This window comes from Callorhinus ursinus, unplaced genomic scaffold (genome assembly GCF_003265705.2).
Source record: "Callorhinus ursinus isolate GAN/ISIS: 27379988/994484 unplaced genomic scaffold, GSC_fseal_2.0 scaffold4, whole genome shotgun sequence".
NCBI lineage: Eukaryota > Metazoa > Chordata > Mammalia > Carnivora > Otariidae > Callorhinus > Callorhinus ursinus.
In genome coordinates, this window is record NW_027397066.1 from 147,760,123 (window position 1) to 147,780,244 (window position 20,122).

At 39.5% G+C, this 20,122-nt stretch overlaps 1 protein-coding gene across 3 annotated transcripts in view; it reads left to right on the forward strand.

Moving 5' to 3' along the window:
• The window catches only part of GALNT7 (polypeptide N-acetylgalactosaminyltransferase 7), a 148,584-nt gene that overhangs the window by 110,053 nt on the left and 18,409 nt on the right, over positions 1 to 20,122 (forward strand). For 2 of the 3 annotated variants that reach the window (XM_025874465.2, XM_073892499.1), the window contains exons 3-7: positions 8,729 to 8,895; positions 13,220 to 13,350; positions 13,593 to 13,672; positions 16,056 to 16,238; positions 19,036 to 19,153. In XM_025874465.2, the coding sequence (XP_025730250.1) occupies positions 8,729 to 8,895; positions 13,220 to 13,350; positions 13,593 to 13,672; positions 16,056 to 16,238; positions 19,036 to 19,153 (679 nt within the window). Of the gene's footprint in view, positions 1 to 8,728; positions 8,896 to 13,219; positions 13,351 to 13,592; positions 13,673 to 15,730; positions 15,914 to 16,055; positions 16,239 to 19,035; positions 19,154 to 20,122 lie in introns of all 3 variants that reach the window. The other variant, XM_025874466.2, reaches the window with a different exon arrangement.

Below are 20,122 nucleotides of genomic sequence, written 5' to 3' on the forward strand. Positions count from 1 at the left end.
GGGAGACTCTTAGAGAAGTGGACCTTGGGCAGGACTGTGAGTGATGGGCAGCTTTCACAGAAGCAGGACACATTCCAGACATGCATCCCCAGTGGTGTCTGCCAAAGATAACCAAAGAAAAATCATTTTAAAAATCTGTTTGGAGTAAAATAAAGAAAAAACAAGAGTAGGCAGATTATTAGGGCATATTATATGGTTTTGCATATGAGACAAAACAGACACGTGCGTACTCTTTTGTTTCTTTCTTAGATGCAGGAGTGACCTCCATACTGAAAGTTTTATAACATGTTAAAGAGGGAATTAAATTCCAATATAATGAGCATGGAATAAGGAAGCACCTAAATACATTAATTTGTTGAGGCTTTTATAGCCTCTTATAGGGACGCCTGTGTGGCCCAGTCAGTTAAGTGTCCGACTCTTGATTTTGGCTCAGGTCATGATCTCAGGGTTGTGGGATTTGAGCCCGTGTTGGACTCTGTGTTCAGCGGGGAGTCTGCTTAATATTCTCTCTCCCTCTGCCCCTCCCCCTGCTCGCTCGAGTGCACTCTCTCGCTCTCTAAAATAAATAAATCTTTAATAAATTATTACATAAATAACATCTATTACAGCACCAGATACTGAGGAACTTAGCTGATGAGTTTGAGAGGAAGTGTTGTCAATAATCCAGAGGTATTGTGAAGAAGAAGAGAGATTGCAGGAAGCCGTCGGTGGGAAAACAGTGCCTTACATTTTCCAAAGAGGAGAGAGAAAGTTTGGTTCTGGAAACTTGACACTGATGTGCTACTGTTAAGATCCTAGGAAAGAGGGGCGCTTGGGTGGCTCAGTCGTTAAGCGCCTGCCTTTGGCTCAGGTCATGGTCCCAGAGTCCTGGGATTGAGCCCCGCATCGGGCTCCCTGCTCCGCAGGAAGCCTGCTTCTCCCTCTCCCACTCCCCCCTGCTTGTGTTCCCTCTCTCGCTGTGTCTCTCTCTGTCAAGTAAATAAATAAAATCTTTAAAAAAAAACAAGATCCTTGGAAAGATCACTTATGCATACTTAAAAAGTCACCTTCACTAGGTACCAGCTTGGGTCTATGAAGAGGAGTCTAACTAGTAACTGTATCTTAAAAAAAAAAAAAAGAGTTTACACTAGTGGACCAGGAGACTGTGTGATACCTAATTCATCTTGATTTAACTGGATATCTGAGTAAAGTTTTCAGATCCCTGTGGACTAGGTAAAGAAATGTAGTATGAAAGATGGTGCAGTTAGATGAAATTGATGAGTGGAGTGATAGCAGCCTCTCAAGGATTACAAGCTTTCAAGCACTATATTTGACCTTCTCATGTTCGTCCATATGAACAGTGGATACAGAGATAGAAATCCTACTAATCCAATCTTCAGCATAGAAGGAGGGATGGTTATAACACCAACTGACAAAATCATCAAAAAGAGCAGGACCTGCTGGAGCATGCACCCAAGCCAAAAATGTAAAATGCAGTAGGTGTAAACACAGTATTTTATGTGGAGTTCAACTGCAAAAACACAGAATGAAAAACACTAAGGCTTAATGCTAATTAGGGGATAAAAGTTGTAGGGGTTTGTGAGCTAGCAGTAAGAAATGGTTGCAGAAAATATATCCAGTGCCAATGTAATTTTAAATTGTATTTGTAAAGGAATTGTATCCAGAGTAAGGGCTGTAATATTGCACGTTTATGTTAGCAAGTCCACATCTGGATTATAGAAAGCTTTTCTGGGAAGACACTGATGAAAAGGAGCATATCCAGAGAATGGTGATCAGGAAACTTAATTTATAAATTTCTTTGACGCTTAGGTTCTTTCAGTATGTGTAATGAACTGTAAGGAATCCAATCTACCATAGCATGTTCTCAAGGAGCCTACTTTGTGTCATTCCAATCAAAGTTCGTAGAACCTAAATACTTGGGTAAAATCAACTCCCCCCCCCCCCCCACCGCCCAGTCTGTTGAGCTTGAGCGATTTGGTTTAACGGTGATAATTCTCCTTTCATTGAAAATGTATATTGGTTTCTGAATGCTAAGTTAAATTTTATATTCTACATTACTAATTTATTTAGCCATTGGGTTTCAGCGCTGTTTCATGTAAATCATAAACAGTTTTCTACTTTTATCATGGGAATGAGCAAAAAAGGTTTTAGATGGGGACAGGAAAGATTCCTAATTTATTTAAAAATAAAAGTAGATAGTTAAAAAAAAGTGTTCCCCAAATTGAGGATTTGTTTCCCATGCCTAAAAAAGCATGTGCATGTGTGTGTGGACACACACACACACACACACACACACACACTACCATAGATTAATGATAGTATATATGGATTGCAGGGGTTGGCAGCGTAAAAATGTTATGTTTTCCATAGTCTGTTGAATTAGATATTATTTATTGATAAAGTTTAAATACAACAAGTCAATATATCGAGCTACAGATCTTAAAAACATAGCTGGTACATGGGGCGCCTGGGTGGCTCAGTCATTAAGCGTCTGCCTTCGGCTTAGGTCATGATCCCAGAGTCCTGGGATCGAGCCCCGCATCAGTCTCCCTGTGCTCTGCAGGAAGCCTGATTCTCCCTCTCCCACTCCCCCTGCTTGTGTTCCCTCTCTCACTGTGTCTCTCTCTGTCAAATAAATAAATAAAATCTTAAAAAAAAAAACATAGCTGGTACAGAGAGAATACAAATAAATAATACAGAGCATTTCATTTTTGGTTTTGAAATCTACTTTTTTAAGTCATAGAAAAGTCACCATGAGAATTTTTATTCCCATCCTTTCTTCTGATCTCCAGCACCTGCCCACATGGCCACTGTGAGAATACTCTGTTAAAGGACTTTAAGAATAACTATAGCTTTAATCATTGCAAACCTATAATCTGAATGTGAATATTTACAACCTTGATTTATCCTTGACTTTAGAGGATTTATAAGCTCATTTTGAAAATGAAGCTCCAGAGAGCAGAAATTGGTCAAAAGTCTGTAACAAAACCCATCCATTTAAATGTGGCATTCTTGGTTCAGCTGGCCTTCCTTCTCATTCGAACTTATTATAAATTCTACACCAGTAAAGTGAGAGAAATGATGCAAAAGAGGGGGTTTTACCTCAGTATCTTGGGTGCTTCTTTCAATACTAAGGCTTACGTATATTATGAGCTCTATTTCTGTATGCTCCACCCAATGGACTCATCTCACAATGGAAAATCAGAGAAGCTGCCAAAGAGCTAAACTTTCTCGTGAACCTGCATTCAGGCTGATGGTGGCAAATGAAAGCTAGTAATGAAAGGGAACTCAGTCTGCATTGGCATAAAGGTTTCCTTTGGGCTAGGGTCCAATCAGCCTGAGGTTCAGACTCCCTCTCTGGGCTCGCTCTTCTCCACAGTGTCTCGTCCCTTCCCTTCCTTTCTTCTGTCAGCATCCAGGTGATAGTAGGGTCTTGCATTCTTGAGGTGTTGTGGGCAGTTCTGGACTGCTTACCCTCCGTCTCTGCTGCCTCCTCCTGTCTTCTCGGGTGTATTGACCTCTTTTCATTTGCTGCTGAAGGAACCCTGCTGCAGGAACTTCTTGTCATTTCTCTGGCTGCCCTTGGGACAGATGGTCCCTCTTCACACCTGCCCCCTCCGGGGACTCCTCTCCGCTTTGTCTTTCACTGGTACTGTGGATCCCCTGAACCCTGAGGGCCAGTCCCTGGCTTAAGGCTTCTACCCTGTAGCTTTGCTGCATACCATCTTACCCCTTCCCCTGGTGACTCCTGGCAGGCCCCTAGATCTTAACGCTCAGCTGCCTTCTATGTTCCCCTGAAAGCATGTGGAAATACTAAGCTCTCTGGTTCCATCCTAGAGCCAAAGGAGACTGCAAAGAAGAGGTGGGAAAGGAAATCGTCTTTAACCCTCTCTGCCTGAGTACACCTCAACATTATTTCTGTTCTGTGCTCCAGCCACACCCTGCTGGGTGTTCTCCTGTTCAAGTTCAGAACTGGAGGCCAGGCACACGTCCCTCTCTCTATCTGCTTTCATTCCCATCTTGTTCCCTCCAGATTTTCTACCCCTCCCCATTAGAGATGTTTTTCCTTCATCTTTCTGTGGAAGAGGAATGTCCCCTCCTCCACCTGCCATATAGGCTTGTTCTTGAGGGTACCTCAAGATAGAAGGGTTGTAGTTTGGAGGGTGGACATTACTGAGAAAAGAGAATGCATCAAGAGGTCTTCCAAAAATATCCCCAGAGCAATTCAATAAATATTTATGGAGCAGCTATTACGTGCTAGATTGTGGTGAGCAAAATAGATGAGACTCGCATCCTTAATGAGCATACAGCCTTGAGCATTTTATAGGAAAGATGCCTACACAAAAGCATAGAGATGTATGCATAAGGATGATCATTATAACATTATTTTTAGAGTCAACTAAAATGTCCATCAATAAGGAAATGGTTAAGTAAGTTATGGACCAGCCATACTGTGGCATATGATGCAATAGTTAAAAAGAGTTAGATAATAAGATAAATCTGTACATACTCATATGGAAGAAGAATTTATACATACTCATCTGAATATATCTTGTGTGTGTGTGTGTGTGTGTGTATACACACACATACATTTATATGTCTGCATGAGTATAAGAAAATTTAAAAAATAAATAAACATCCAACTCTTAACAATAATTTCCCCTAAGAGGTGAGATTTGACGTAGATGGGGAGAGGTAAAGGAGGGAACTTTCGCCTTAATAAACTGCTTTATCATACAAGTTGTATATTGCTTTTGTCATTTTTGAGACAAACAGGAAAAATATACACCAAGAGTTGTTAACTGGCACACAATCTAATTTACATCTTTGGAGTTATTTCCAAACTGTACGTAGGCAAGAGGGGATGAAAAGAGGAGACAACACACTCTATTCCAACTCTCTTGTCCTCTGGAAGAAGGCAAGGTAGCATGCCCAGACCTTTCAACAGTCTCCACTCTACCTCTCCCCACTCCCCTTCAGTCCCTCTGTGTTTTCAGCTCCTTTCTCTCCCATTCAAAGCCACTGTCTGCTTGTTTCCCCAAGTTGTCATCTTTTTTTAAAAGATTTTATTTATTTGTTTGTTTGTTTGTTTATTTTAGAGAGAGAGCAAGCACAAGCAGGGGGAGGGGCAGGGGGGGAGAGAGAGAGAGAGAGAGAGAGAGAGAGAGAGAGAGAGAGAGAATCTGAAGCTGACTCCACGTTGATCACGGAGCCTGACATGGGGCTCCGTCCCATGACCCTGAGATCCCCACCTGAGCTGAAATCAAGAGTTGGACATCTAACTGAGACACCCTGGCATCCCCCAAGTTGTCATCTTTTGCCTTAGAAATCAGCAAGTCCCAAATGTCCTACCATGTCTTAAATATTTTCACCAATTCTGGTGTCTGTTATAAATCAAAATTGCTCTCTGTGCTATCCGGTTCTGCTGCTTTAAGCCTGGTGGTTGTACCCAGAGGAAAAAAAAGGTTGCCTGAGTCTCCATCAGGGTTAGAGTTTGTTTTAGGGGACTGTTATCCCTACCCATCTAAAATTAAACCTGTGGGGTGCCTGGGTGGCTCAGTCAGCTAAGCGTCTGCCTTTGGCTCAAGTCACGATCCCGGGTTCCTAGGATCGAGCCTGGCAGCAGGTTCCCCGCTCAGCAGGGAGTCTGCTTCTCCCTCTCCCTCTGCGCCTCCCCACTGCTTGTGCTCTCTCTCTCTCTCAAATAAATAAATAAAATCTTTTTTAAAAATTAAATTAAATTAAACCTATGTGCCCAGGTTGGTTTTTCTCCAGAAACATTCACCACATCTTTCAAGATATGCATTCTTTCATTGCTGTATTTTTTACCTTGTTGTTCTGAAAGAGCATTGGCCCATCTCAACTTTGGATTACACTAGAAAACCCTTTTGGTTTAATTTGTTGCTAGAGGGTGCCACACCTCACCACTCCTTCCCCATTCCTGGGGCCGTCTCCTGGCTGCAAAGGGGAAGGAAGAGGGCTCCCATCACATAACAGTATGCTCCATGGGTGCTTGTATGGAAATGATATTCAGTTTCATCCTCAATTCTTAGATCTTAGGTCAGTTCTTAGCCATTCATACACAGGTATAGCTAGTATTTTTTCTTTTTCATTTGTTTTATGTGTAACAAGATTTCTTATAAATTCAAGATAGCCTAGGTTTATTTCCTGCCTTCGTTACTTCCTAGCTGTATAATCCTAGGCAAATCATTTCTCTCTGAGTCTTAGTCCCCTCGTCTGTAAAATGGGGACATTTATAGTACTAACCTCATAGTGGTATTGGGAGATTAAATAAGTTAATAAAAGTAAAGCATGTAGTCTAGTGCCTGGCACATAATAAGTAGATGATACTTGTTATACTGCAAATGCCCTTCTTTGTAACTTTTCCTCTTTAACTTATATTTATTTTTCATATTTTAATTAATTAAAGATATAGATCTTCCAAGTTCTCATAATATATGCATCATATGCACATGATTCATTCTTGCGCTTTTCTTTTCCTCCGCACTCTCTTCCCACTTCTCGAGGCTCAGTACTTTGTTTTTTTTGTCACCTTTCTGGTCTCACCCTCAAATCACTTGCTCCAGGAGGCCTCCCTGACCATATGTCCTGAGGCTAGGTGAGGTCCACCCGTCATATGTACCCTGGTTTTTGCACCGACACATTCAGGGAAAATACAGATATTAGCTTTGTGTCTTGATTCCCCAGTAGGACCATGGCTTCATAAGGGCAGAGACCATGCTGACCCCTCGATGCTATAGCTGTAGGGCCTAGCTTAGAGCATGGGCATAATAGGTAATTAATACTTGTTTAATGAGAAAATGCAGATATAGGAAATAAGACTTAAATGGATTACCAGATTCAGTCCGCATTTCTACAGAAACCTCTAAGAACATAGACAATTTAGAACAATTTTGAGAGGAAGATAAACACCTGAAGGAAAAGCTGTTTCCATCTATATTGGGTCAGGCCCCAGTTTAACTAACGATTACTATTCTAAATGCTGGGATAGGTTATCAAGTTGATAGTGTTAATTACTGCTCTTATGGCTTGAAATTTAATCTTGGAAAGAAGTTTATTTACTTCAAGAAAAACTTTGGGGTTAAACAAACAAACAAATATAAATGTGCATGAATATATACACACACATATATATATATATATAATATAGAGCTATTTTGTGAAACTCATTGACTCTTCCCTGGCTCCTTGAGTATTTATCAGGCCCTGTTTGGAGTTTTCTTTCAATTAGAAAACTTTATTCCTACTACAGTTGTTTCAAATAATTTGTATAGACACATGAAAAAATGCTACACATCACTTGTCATCAGGGAAATACAAATCAATACCACAGTGAGATACCACCTTACACCAGTTAGAATGGCTAAAATTAACAAGGCAGGAAACGACAGATGTTGGCAAAGATGTGGAGAAAGGGGAACCCTCTGACACTGTTGGTGGGAATGCAGGCTGGTCCAGCCACTCTGGAAAACAGTATGGAATTAAAAATACAGCTACCCCACGACCCAGCAATTGCACTTCTAGGCATTTACCCCAAAGATACAGATGTAATGAAAAGAAGGGGAACATGCACCCCAATGTTCATAGCAGCAATGTCCACAATAGCCAAACAGTGGGAGGAGCCAAGATGCCCTTCAACAAATGAATGGATAAAGAAGATGTGGTTCATATAAACAATGGAATATCACTTAGACATCAGAAAGGATGAATACCCACCATTTACATCAACATGGATGGAACTGGAGGGTATTATGCTAAGTAAAATAGGTCAAGCAGAGAAAGACAATTACATATGGTTTCACTCTTATGTGGAATATATGAAATAGCAAAGAGGATCATAGGGGAAGGGAGGAAAAACTGAATGGGAAAAAATCAGAGAGGGAGACAAACCATGAGAGACTCTTGACCCCAGGGAAACAAACTGAGGGTTGTGGAGGGGAGGTGGGTAGAGGGATGGGGTAACTGGGTGATGGGCCTTAAGGAGGGCACGTGATGAGATGAACACTGGGTGTTACATGCAACTAATGAATCATTGAACACTACATCAGAAACTAATGATGTACTATATGTTAGCTAATTGAATTTAAATTAGAAAAAATAAAAACAAAACAATAAAATAAAATAGCTAAATGTCCTTTGGCTAATCTAATAACTAAACATTACTAGAACCTTTAAGATTCATTCAACAGTTAATTTTTTAATGTCTGCTATATGCCACAGGTCAGCCTATTTAGTTTTTTTTTTTTCTTAATGTTTTAACCGTATTAGAACAATACAGCTTTCAAACACAGCTACATAGTGGTTTATACACAGCAAGTGAAATAAATCCTTTGCACTAGAAACTCAAGTTTTAAAAAGGAAAATAAACCGAGATCTAAGTCATGGAAAAAAATAACCCAGCCCTGATAGCTGTAAATAATATCTTAAGCATCCCCAGCTGGGAAGCATATATTTATAAATTAATTCTCTTTATCCACACAGCAAGTGCCAGTTGGTTAGAAAGGAGTTCTGTCGAGTCACTGCATCTCATAGCAGCTTCTCTCTTCTGTTTTGTGTTTCTGTTAAGACATAAAAGGTTGTGTTTCATTCACCTACGTTGGTTAAGTCAATAATATTTAATCCAGTCAGAAAACATAATCATAGTAAGTTTGAAACCCCGCATTACAGATTACCTCTAAATAAATACGGTGAAATTTTCCTTTTGCAGATGCAAGTATTGGCATTATGATGAAAACCTGCTCACTTCCAGTGTTGTCATTGTCTTCCATAACGAAGGATGGTCAACCCTCATGAGAACAGTCCACAGTGTAATTAAAAGGACTCCAAGGAAATATTTAGCAGAAATTGTGTTAATTGATGATTTCAGTAATAAAGGTAATGACTATGGAAAATTGACATTTTGTCTATGAAATAAGTTAATTATGAACAATTACAGAATGTAATTTTAAAATAATTAGCTTTAAAAATTAATAATTAGCATCTATTGATAGCATCTATTATTAGCAAGTTGGCACTGTGCCAAGCATTGTATATGAATTATTTTGTTTAATCCTGACAATAATCCTTGAGATGGATGTTGTTATTATCTTTATTTTACACATGAGGCTCAGACATGTTAAGTAATTTGCCAAACGCCACAGAGATAGTAGTTAACAGATGGATCCAAATCTCCAGGCTCATAAATCTGTATATTTAACTACCTACCATCTTACACTATACCAATTCTCTGGGTCTTGGATTTTATAAAAATTTGGTCATGGAGATAATTTATTGAAAGACTGAAAAGGTGCAATTGTGTGTATATTATAATGCCACCTGATGCTCCATCCATGATTGTCAAAGTGAGTTCCATAATACCTGTTTAATAGCCTGTATTTTGCACTTGAACAATGATGCAAATATTGAATTTCACCAGAAACCATGACCGTTGTTATTTATAATAGAAAGTATTTACTGAAGCTTATTTTGTTCTATATTTGATTTAGTATGTTGAATAAAAGGAAATTGTGTGTTATTTTTTATTCTTTTTAAGGAGCCAGCTATTATAGCATTTAGGGAGGTATTGGTTAGCCTTGGTTCAATTTGGCAAGAGAGAGATTGAGCAGTGGTTTTCCAGATAAGTGGGTTTTTTAGATTAACATTTTTTCCCTTTAAGTAGATCCATTATTGTAGCTGGCCATTATCTTCTTAACAGCACAGGTATTAGAAGGTAGACAGTGCTATAGTTCGGACCCCAGGTCAGCACGCTAAGTAAAAAATGTAATTGTCCTAAAAAAAAAAAATGTAATTGTGCTGCCGAAACCCAGACTGGATATTTACTTACTCTTCTTTACTTGTCATAAAACTGAGTTGAATTCTTTGAAAATTGACTGAAGAGCTCAGGCTACTCACTAACAGCAGGATATTTGCTTTTTGGCAAGTAAGTTTTGCAGAGAATTTTTGTGTACAAGTAGTGATGCCACTGAATATGTTAGAGGTGCATACAGAACGTGGGTAGCATGAAAATACCATTCAGAAGAGCTTTACAGAAGCTTTCTCCAAAACTTAATTTGTAACTCTTGCAGTCTAGATAAACCTCTGCTGCTTTGGCAAGGACATGACCAGAATCTTGCTCTTGTATACATATGTTCACACAGAGAAGAAATAGAAATATGGCCGATTTCCTTTCCCCCTCATCTTTGTACAACTAATCACTTTTTTCAACTAATCACTTTTAACTACACTAAAGAATGTAAACTTTAAACTTTTTAGTCCTATCAAATGCCCTTTCACGTATACATCTCATCTTGGTTGCAATTTCCTATGACAGGAGTGTTTTCATTAAGAATTCTGTTCCTATCTCAAGATAAATATTTGAAAATAAGTTTTAAAGTGCTACCGTTGGTACCGACAATATTTTAGATTTAGGAAAACCTACATCTACAAAAATAAGAAATCTCACGTATGTGATTATGCTGCTTTTAAGAAGCCCTATGTTATTAATACAAGGAGAAGCTTAGCATATCCTTAAAAAATAAGTGAAAATACACTAAAATGTGTTTCCCACCCTAAAATAACTGCTTGGCTTCAGAAAAGGAGCACAAAATTTTAGACTTTGGTTTTCTATCCATTTTACCTTAATTTTTTTGTGATCAGTGTTTCTGTTGTTACAAACCTCTAATATTCAGCCTCTTATAACACATTTTAATAGCAATCAAGTACAGGGCCTGCTTAGCTTTGAGAGTACAGAGAAGCATTTGTTGGGGTTACTCTTGAACGGAAGTACAGAAGGTCTTTAGCTTTAAATTTTAAAACAAACTTAAAATTTGTCGGTCCTGTCCCGTGAGTGAAAACTTGGTTCATTCTTTCCCCAATGTATACAGAAAGTAAAAGTGTGAGTTATAATTTTTCTTTTAATGACAAAATACTTTACTAATATTATACCTTGCAAAGGAAGCTGGCTGCGCTTAACACTTGGGTTTCTGGAAAATGCAGTGTCTTCTCTACACAAGGTGTGTGGCCTTTAAATAGAGCACACTCCTCCATGCGCATACATCAGCCAGCTTGAGGCTAAGTGGGGCCAAGGTAAAATGGGACTCCATACTCTCAGTGGCTTATAACCACAAAGGGTTATATCGTGTTTTCTGTGGGTCAGCCCTGGCTCTGCCCCACTTCTCCACGGCAGGGCAGCCTGATCTCAGACATTGCCTGCCTCATGCAGAGGAAGAACTAATGGTGAAGCACTAGTGGGATTTTAACACTTCTGCTCACAAGTGCCTTACATCATTTTGTCGCCATCTCACTGACTGTGGTGAGGTACATGGTCTGGCCTGCCCTCAGTGGGTTGGAGAGAATAATTATTCCCCAAGGAGAGGTGAATCTTTTGAACATTCTTAAAGTCTACCACAGTGCAGGATCCCAAAGAAGCCAGAAGTCATTTGATTGACCAACTGATCTTTTGGGCCACCTGAACTAGGAATCTAAATTTGAAGAACTCATTTCTGGCCATAGTAATTTATTTTAGATTTATATAGATTGCATAGCCAGAAGAGCCCCAGAATGGAATTCGGAAAGGCTTTTTAAAAGTAATTTAGGATTGGGGCACCTGGGTGGCTCAGTCGATTGAGCGTCTGACTCATGATTTTGGCTGGGGTGGTGATCTCAGAGTCGTGAGATCAAGCTCTGTGTCAGGCTCCCTGTCAGCAGGGAGTCAGCTGGAGATTCTCTCTCTTCTCTCCCTCTGCCTCTCCCCCGACTCTCTCTCTCTCTCTCTCTCAAATAAATAAATAAAATCTTAAAGTAATTTAGGATCGTTACTAAGCTGAAAAAAATAAGGTGAGATTTAAAAAAAATTACTTAAATTGAAGGGAAAAGTACCTAGATTTCTCTGGGAAAAAATATAATTCAGCAGGAGAATTTTATTTATAATACTCATTAAAACTGGATGCCAAAATAGAGAAAGGTAAATTTTTTTTCTTCTCAATTCTGAATACCTATGTGTAGGTATATTTCTAATTATAAGCTCCCTAAAAATGAGTCAAGTATTAAGTGTACAGCCTGATTTGACCATTTAACCACCAGCACATCACGAAATATAGCTTCTGGGGCACCTGGGTGGCGCAGTCGGTTAAGCTTCCGACTCTTGGTTTCGGCTCAGGTCACGATCTTGGGGCCCTGGGATCAAGCCCCACATTGGGCTCTGTGCTCAGGGTGGAGTCTGCTTCTCTCCCCCCTACCACTCCCCTCCCTCCCGCCTCGTATGTGCTCTCTCTCACTCAGTCGCTCTCAAATAAATAAATAAATCTTCAAAAATAAATAAATATAGCTTCTTTGTTGTTGTTGTATGTATTCATGGTCCAAAATTTTAAACAACTTAAAAATAATTGTGTCTCCAAGAAACATCTTTAGAGATCCAAGAGCTAGTTGTGGCTATGATGGGCCCATTTCAAGGGCTCATAGTGACACAAATAAAAACTATACTCTAGCAACTGGAAAACCAAGGTGGAAACTTTGGCAAATGTGTCTTGTTTTTATAACAGTTTCCCTCACCAGATCTCAAATATATACATGTATATTTATTCATTATATCTAAATATTACATTTAAATATTTACATATGCATATCACACACACACACACACATACTTGTTAATACCCAAAATTGGAGAAAATTGGATCCTTTGATTATTATTTGCCAACTTGATGGGAACTATATTTATAACACCAAGACTGCAACCTTCAGCACTGATGATAGCTGGAGGAAGATGGCCCAGAAACAAATGTTAACCTATACCTTATGTAGACTCTAATAAAGTCACACAATGTTATTTATAGTGAGTGTATCTTCAGAAATCTGGAGCCATTACTTCTGCCAAAGCAAACAAAATGTTTGCCTTAAAGCTTTTAGATATGACATTTAAAATGTGGATTTTTTTTAAAAAAGTTTTCATGTCAGCTGGCCTAGTCATCATATATTTAATGTTTGGAGAGATCTTTGATAACTCTTAGGCTAACTAGTTCTCTGTAGGCATATTAAGCTCAAAAATCAACTGAAATAATTTATACTACCTGACTTCCCTGCAAACATTCAGTCTGTTTGTTTCAAGTTGACTGCCCAAAGGACCTGTTGCCCATTCCTGTTTCTTGAGAAAAATAATAGTCTAACTGGTTCATAGACATAAATATAATTTATAATGTTGACTGAATTTTTTTATTCATAGAACACTTAAAAGGAAAACTAGATGACTATATTAAGCTGTGGAATGGCTTAGTGAAGGTATTTCGAAATGAGAGAAGAGAAGGTTTGATTCAAGCACGAAGTATTGGTGCCCAGAAGGCCAAACTTGGACAGGTAGGAAACATTGGATATTTACCATGTCAGCAGCTTGGATTTGGTAACTAAACGATCATAGCGGTTTTTAAGTACCCTTCAGATTTTTTTTTAATTGAAAATGCTGGCTGATTAAACAGATAACTCGTATATCAGAATGGACTCTCATGCTGATTTATATTAGTGTCTAATTTTAAATTGTGTGTGCTATATGATGTGCCATATATGAGGAGTGTTCTTTCACCCTGCCTCTTTTCTTGAAGGTTTTGATATACCTTGATGCCCACTGTGAGGTGGCCGTTAACTGGTATGCACCACTTGTAGCCCCCATTTCCAAGGACAGGTAACATTACCTTGCTTTCTTTTCTTTCCTGGGTGAAAAGTCCTAGAAGGACAAATAATATCTCATTCTCCTGATTCCAGTTCCACTCAGCGCTTCAAGCATTGTGTTTTAAGTGTGAGCCTTCAACTTGTTGTTTCCGGGGGTCGGGGGCAGGCTGATCCTTGGGGCTGATTCAGACGCAGGCAGTCAGGCATTTGGGATAAGCTGAGGGGGTCTCACCCAAGAATGGTCTTGTGGTCGGGCTGTTGAACAGACATCCTCTAGCTCCAGAAGCTTTCTCGAAGAGTAACATTAATTGCGCCATCTACACTGTGGTAATGGTTCCAAAGACTTGAAGGCGCACACTCTGAAATTATACCTATTGGTTTTGGTTTTTCATGCCCTTTGGAATTATTACTTCAGACCAGCTATGACGCATGTCAAGACTTTGGGTTCCTATAGAAACTTTAAAGTTTAGAAATAGACAACTATTCCATGGAAATGTGTCAGTCGCCATTACGTTTTACAGAAGTGTCTGAACACTAGAAGGCAGCATCCGTCTCGTAGTTCCAGAAGCCTTCCCTGCTTTTAGTGCAGAATTCTGACTATTTTGGAATCAAGGGGAAAAAAAACCTGTCCCTGTGGTGAATAATATGCATCAAAGGGCGAACTTTGGGGGATTTAATCATCAGAGGATTTAGTATGACAGCCTATCATAAACATTTCTCACATGCTGATTTAGTCCTCACAGCAGCCCTGCAAAATAGATATTAGCTCCATTGTACTAAAGAGGATATTGAAGCCTAGAGAAATTAATTGATTTGCCCTGATTCAAACAGCTAATAAACTATCAAACCGAGATCTCTCTGGGACACTTTACACTATTTGTTTAGAAATCTGAGAATCATGAGAAGTGAAGAAAGATAACACACCATCCGCTCTCCAGGTGAAAACTAGTAGTCTTCAGGCGCAGCGAGGAAGTGGTTTCCTGCAGGGTCCTGTGGCACTCCCACATATACCCCACAGTGACACCTCCCACCCTCACTGTCCCCTGGGAATCCACAGTCTGCGGAGAATAAAGTACCTGTCTCAAATCCACATCCGCCACATCAGAATTCTATGCCCTGTAGGTTTTTCTCTTCTCCTTGGCTTCTAAAACATCTAAAAAGCACCTTAACATGGTTATGAAAAGCTGCAGTCTCTATTTCAGGAAATGCATCTTAAAATCCTGTCTGATAAGATGAGCATTAAAACAAGCTGGGTGCCAAATTATCTTTGCAGAGTTGCTCCTACACCTAATTGGTCATATAGGACTAGCATTTTATGAAGCCCAAATACAAGGTATTTTTTTGCTTTGAGTTCTCAGACCACTAAAATTCTTCAGCAGGTTTTGAGGGATTTTTTTTTCTCTTTTTAAAAAAAAAGCAGGAATACAATACAATACTTTTTTTTTTTTTTTTTGCAATGAAAGCTGTTTATTGCAATAAAAGGAGCAGGAAAAGAAGATCAAGTAAAGGAATAGAAACAGATTTTCATAATAACTTTTTCCAAAGGAATAGAAAGCAACAAAGAGTTGGGAGAACTGCTAAAAATATAGTGGGTATTATTTCCATACACACACACACGCACTCGCTCACACACGGTCACACTCACGTTCACACTCAGATACACACATTCACACTCACATTCATACTCATTTTTATTTAATGGAGGAATGAGGAGGGAAAATAACAGGCAGGAAAGTCTTGTAGGTAACACAAAATTACCAAGAGAAAGTTGCCTATAGGACCAAAGTAAAAATGAGAAAGCATTGTTAAGTTCAAGGACATGGCTCTTTGTCCCTGACATTTGTCTGTAAGCCAAGGGAATGCTCTCCTATGTTTTTCCCTTACAAAAAAAGGGCTCCTTGACTTTTAAAGACATTCATTTACTTCAGTTTCCCATTAGGTATTAAAGTCCCGTAATACAAAAAAAAAAAAAGAAAAAAATCAGTAATAAAAAGAGATAATATAGTTAGGCATGCTAAACTAGTCAGTTTTGGGTTCTTAAATGCTTTTTCATTTTCTGTAAATGTTTCAGAACTACATGTACTGTACCTCTAATAGATTACATAGATGGGAATGATTATTCCATTGAACCGCAGCAAGGTGGGGATGAAGATGGTTTTGCCAGAGGGGCCTGGGACTGGAGTTTACTATGGAAACGTATTCCTCTAAGCCACAAGGAAAAGGCCAAAAGAAAACATAAAACTGAACCTTATCGGTAAAGATTACTACTTTATTTTCTTACGTGGAATGTCTATCTAAGTACTTTTTTTTTTCCCTTCCCCATGTACTTGTATAAATATGTGGGTCCATACATACCCTTCCATTTCATCTTTGCTGTCATCATCAACACAATACAGAACCATTTGCACTGTGCCGATTATAGATGTCATAAATGGCAACACATATGAAATTGTACCCCAAGGGGGTGGTGACGAAGATGGGTATGCCCGAGGAGCATGGGATTGGAGTATGCTCTGGAAACGGGTGCCTCTGACCCCTCGAGAGAAGAGAATGAGAAAGACAAAAACTGAACCATATCGGTAATCACTAAATCACTTACATGTTTTTCTTTTCTCCAGTTGCTGCTAACAGATTAACCTCTTGCCAAGCTAAAAATATTTGATATTAAAACTATAGATGTTGTCGCAGAGTCTGTAAGAGATTTTTTTCCCTTGCATTATTTCCGAGGTTTGAATGCACATTGCTTCTTTGTAATTGTTTTTTCCCTAAATGCAAACTCCATTTTGGGGGTGTTGGGGGGAGGTTATATGTCATTGCTTTCAAATACAAGTGAAAAAAATCTTTGCCTTCCTGTCCTAGTAGACTAGACGTCAAATTTTATTCTTTTGACCATAATTTCATTCTGTAAATTTAAAATGCATAAATTATTTCCAGTCCAAGTTTTATGTCCACTTTGATCCCTTGGCTGTAGTGTTAACAATGAAAGGCAAATAGCAAGAGATTTCTTGTCTTTTTCTTCTTTTTGTTTTGTATGCTAACTCATAATAACTAATTTTGTACCGGTTAAGTCTGGTACATAAAAATACATGACTTTGGAAAATACGACATAGAATCCTTTACTACTTCCTTCTCAGAAGAACATTTGATTAAAAGGAAACTTTATTCCAAAATCAGCTTTTGTCCCTTCTTACGGGACAAATAGAACAGTTTATGCTACTCTATCAGTCATGTAATGGAAGCATTTACTGCCTTTCAAGAGTGACTCCAAATGAAACTTTTTTGTCTTATGTTAGTATAGCTTCTAAATGTGTCTAATTTTTTCTGATCTTATGGTTCTGCTTTTGGTCTCTCTCTCCTTGTTATACCACTGATAATGCTAGAACTCTGTTTTGGGAAGATGTTTCCAATGTCACGCAAATGCTGGTGGGATCTGGGTGGGTCATGATATCAAAATACTGAGATGGCAAACATAAGGAAATTATAGAATTTTAAGCTTTGACACTTTCCAAATTTCCCTTTGAAGTTCTTTCTTGAAACAGTCCAGGAATTTACTGCTTACCTACTTGATTTAATGAGTACTCCTGGATGTACAAAATAAAGAGTAATGATTATATTTATATTTCTGCCAATTCCATGGGCTTGGCTAGTAAAGGAAGTTTTTTTAAGTGGGCTAGAAAAATTCATGGGGGTTTCCCTTTAAATAACTCACAGTTTTCATGTAAGATGCATTTTAAAATATATACTGAGCTAAGTGTGAAGACATTTAAAGATCAAAAAGGCATGGTTACAACAGAGTAACTGTAAATGACAGTTAAATAAATGTGCCATGAAAATAACCAAGAATGCAATAGTTCTGCTTACCAAGTCAGGCAGCGTACCTTAAGAAGAAGAGGCATAAAGAGAATGACTTCCACTTGGTGTGATTTCCTTTAATATTGAAAGTATTACTTGATTTATTATTTATCCACTCAACAAATATTTAATGAGTGCTTACAATGTGCCAGGCATTGTTTTCTGGGGACAAATTTTTCCAAAGATGTTTTCTCTCCTGGCACTTAGAATATAATGGGTGAGACAGAAATTAAACAGATCGCTACACAAATAACCCTGGAATAGCAACTGCCAAAAGTGGTACGAAGACAAACCACAGGGTACGTGGAGTTTAGGGGAGGGAGAACCTAATCCAGCCGCGAGGAGCCCGAACGGCCTCCTTGACCTTTCAAGTGTCCTTCAGGCTGAGGCCTGAAAGGCCAGGAGTCAGCCCTGCGGACAGGGAGGAAGAACATTTCAGGAGAGCAAACAGCCTGAGAGAGAAGGGCGTTTGTTGTGTTGGAGGCGTGAGCGAGCCGCGAAGACCTGGGGCTGGCGGAAGCCCGCTGAGCGTCGGGAGCCGGGAGAGGCGCGCACCCCCGGGGCCCACGTGGAGCCTGCTCTGCCTGCCGTGGCATTAGATGGATGGGGGCAGAATGGAGGAAGAGACAAGGTCAGGGTGTTGCCATAGCAGTGCGAGTGACGGGAGCTTGGTCTGGGAGCTTGGTCTAAGCAGCAGTGACAGGTTCTGGATAAGTTTTCAAGGTGGAATCAGTAGGAATTAGTGACAGATTGAATATTAGGTGTGATGATGAAGAAGGTACTCAGGTGGAGGAGGCTACTTAGGTATCATGACACATTAATCATTAATTGTGGGGAGGAGTGGGAAACAGGATGAAAATGATTCCCCCTAGCATTTCCTCTAGAGGGGTGAGTGGTCTGTCCCCAAAGAGGACCCAGTTCAAGATTCCATTCAAGAAGCCCCTTGCATTCCTACCTCCTGACACAGTAAATAGCTAATGTCTAATTCTCCTGTGTCGTTCCTGTGCTACATTTGCAAACTCTGAATGAACTGTGACTGTTCTGCCATGATTTACACCTTTATTTGGCATGCCCCTGAGCTATAAAATTAAAAAATGACAGACTACTTCCATGGTCTATGGTTACACTCATCCTAGAATGACTCATAAATCATTGTAGGAGCAGTTAGCAGACCATGGCTGTATGGCTCAGTATTTTTAGGAGTGAAAGAGAAAATTCTATCTTAACTCACTCTCAGGGCTTAATTTTCAAACCAACAGAGGAACTAAGGCGCCCTCTAATGGCAAAATGATTCAATGCTCTAATTTGTAATGAACTGCAAATTGGATTTCAGATAGAAATCAGTAAATTCATTAAATTATAAACAGATTGTTTTGTGGAGGCTTTGTAATTTCTTAATGTTTGGCCATCGGTTTTGTCTCTTCTGTGAATTATTTAAACTGTGTTCCAAAAGGGCTGTTGTCTGTTGGTGAAGGGGTACTGGGGGTTTATCTTTAATAGTTATTGCAGTGTTTCTTCACTTAGGTCCCCTGCCATGGCTGGTGGGTTATTTGCCATTGAACGAGACTTCTTCTTTGAACTGGGTCTGTATGATCCAGGTCTCCAGATTTGGGGTGGTGAAAACTTTGAGATCTCATACAAGGTAACATTTCATTTAAACAAATGCAATTCTCTAAGTAGTTACCAACTTTTGTGACTTTCAGATAAGGCTGGTTTCTTTGGGGGAAAAACTGTTTAATGCATTTCTCTAAATTATAAAGAATGGCTAACAAAAATGCATACCTTTGGGGAAAAATAGGGCAAAATGCAAACTCCAGACTTCTTACATATTTACATGGTTCATCTCAACAGTGAAGCCTGCAAACTTCAAAAATGAAAATACTAGGGCGCCTGGGTGGCTCGGTCAGTCACGTGTCCAACCCTTGGTTTCGGCTCAGGTCATGATCTCGGAGTCCTGGGATCGAGCCCCGCATCAGGATCTGCGCTCAGTGGGGAGTCTGCTTGAGGATTTTCTCTCTCCCCCACTCCGTCTGCCCCATCCCTGCTCGCACACATACACATTCTCTCTCTCTCTTTCTCTAAAATAAGTAAATAAATCTTTTTAAAAAATGAAAATACCTCCTCTTCCCACTCCCCGCCTTACCCTCCAGACTTTCTGTACATTGGAGCCTTTTGTTACAAAAGCCCTTTGGGGAATCTGCCTGTATGGGGGCCACATTTGACCATCCACTGACACAGTTACCCTTTATCACTATAGGACATGATGATTCAGGACAGAAGCAGGTCCCAGCCATGACTGGGCATCCTCGGACTGACATTGGAGCTGCCTTCCTTTAGCAACCCCTGTTGTTGAGGCAGTCCTTGGACAATAATACCATCCATGCTCCAACCCCTCCCTCCCACTGCCCCCAAGAAAGAAAGAGAACTATATCACAATGTGAGTTAAACAGATATTTATTGCTTCTTGTCTTAAATGTCCAAAGACAGAAGAAGAATAACTCAGTCCCTGCTGTCAAGGAACTTAGAGTTCATAAGAAGAGATTAGAATTAAATTCATAATATGATAAGAAGGTAGATGGCATTCAATTGGTGTGATTAAGAAACAGCGTCA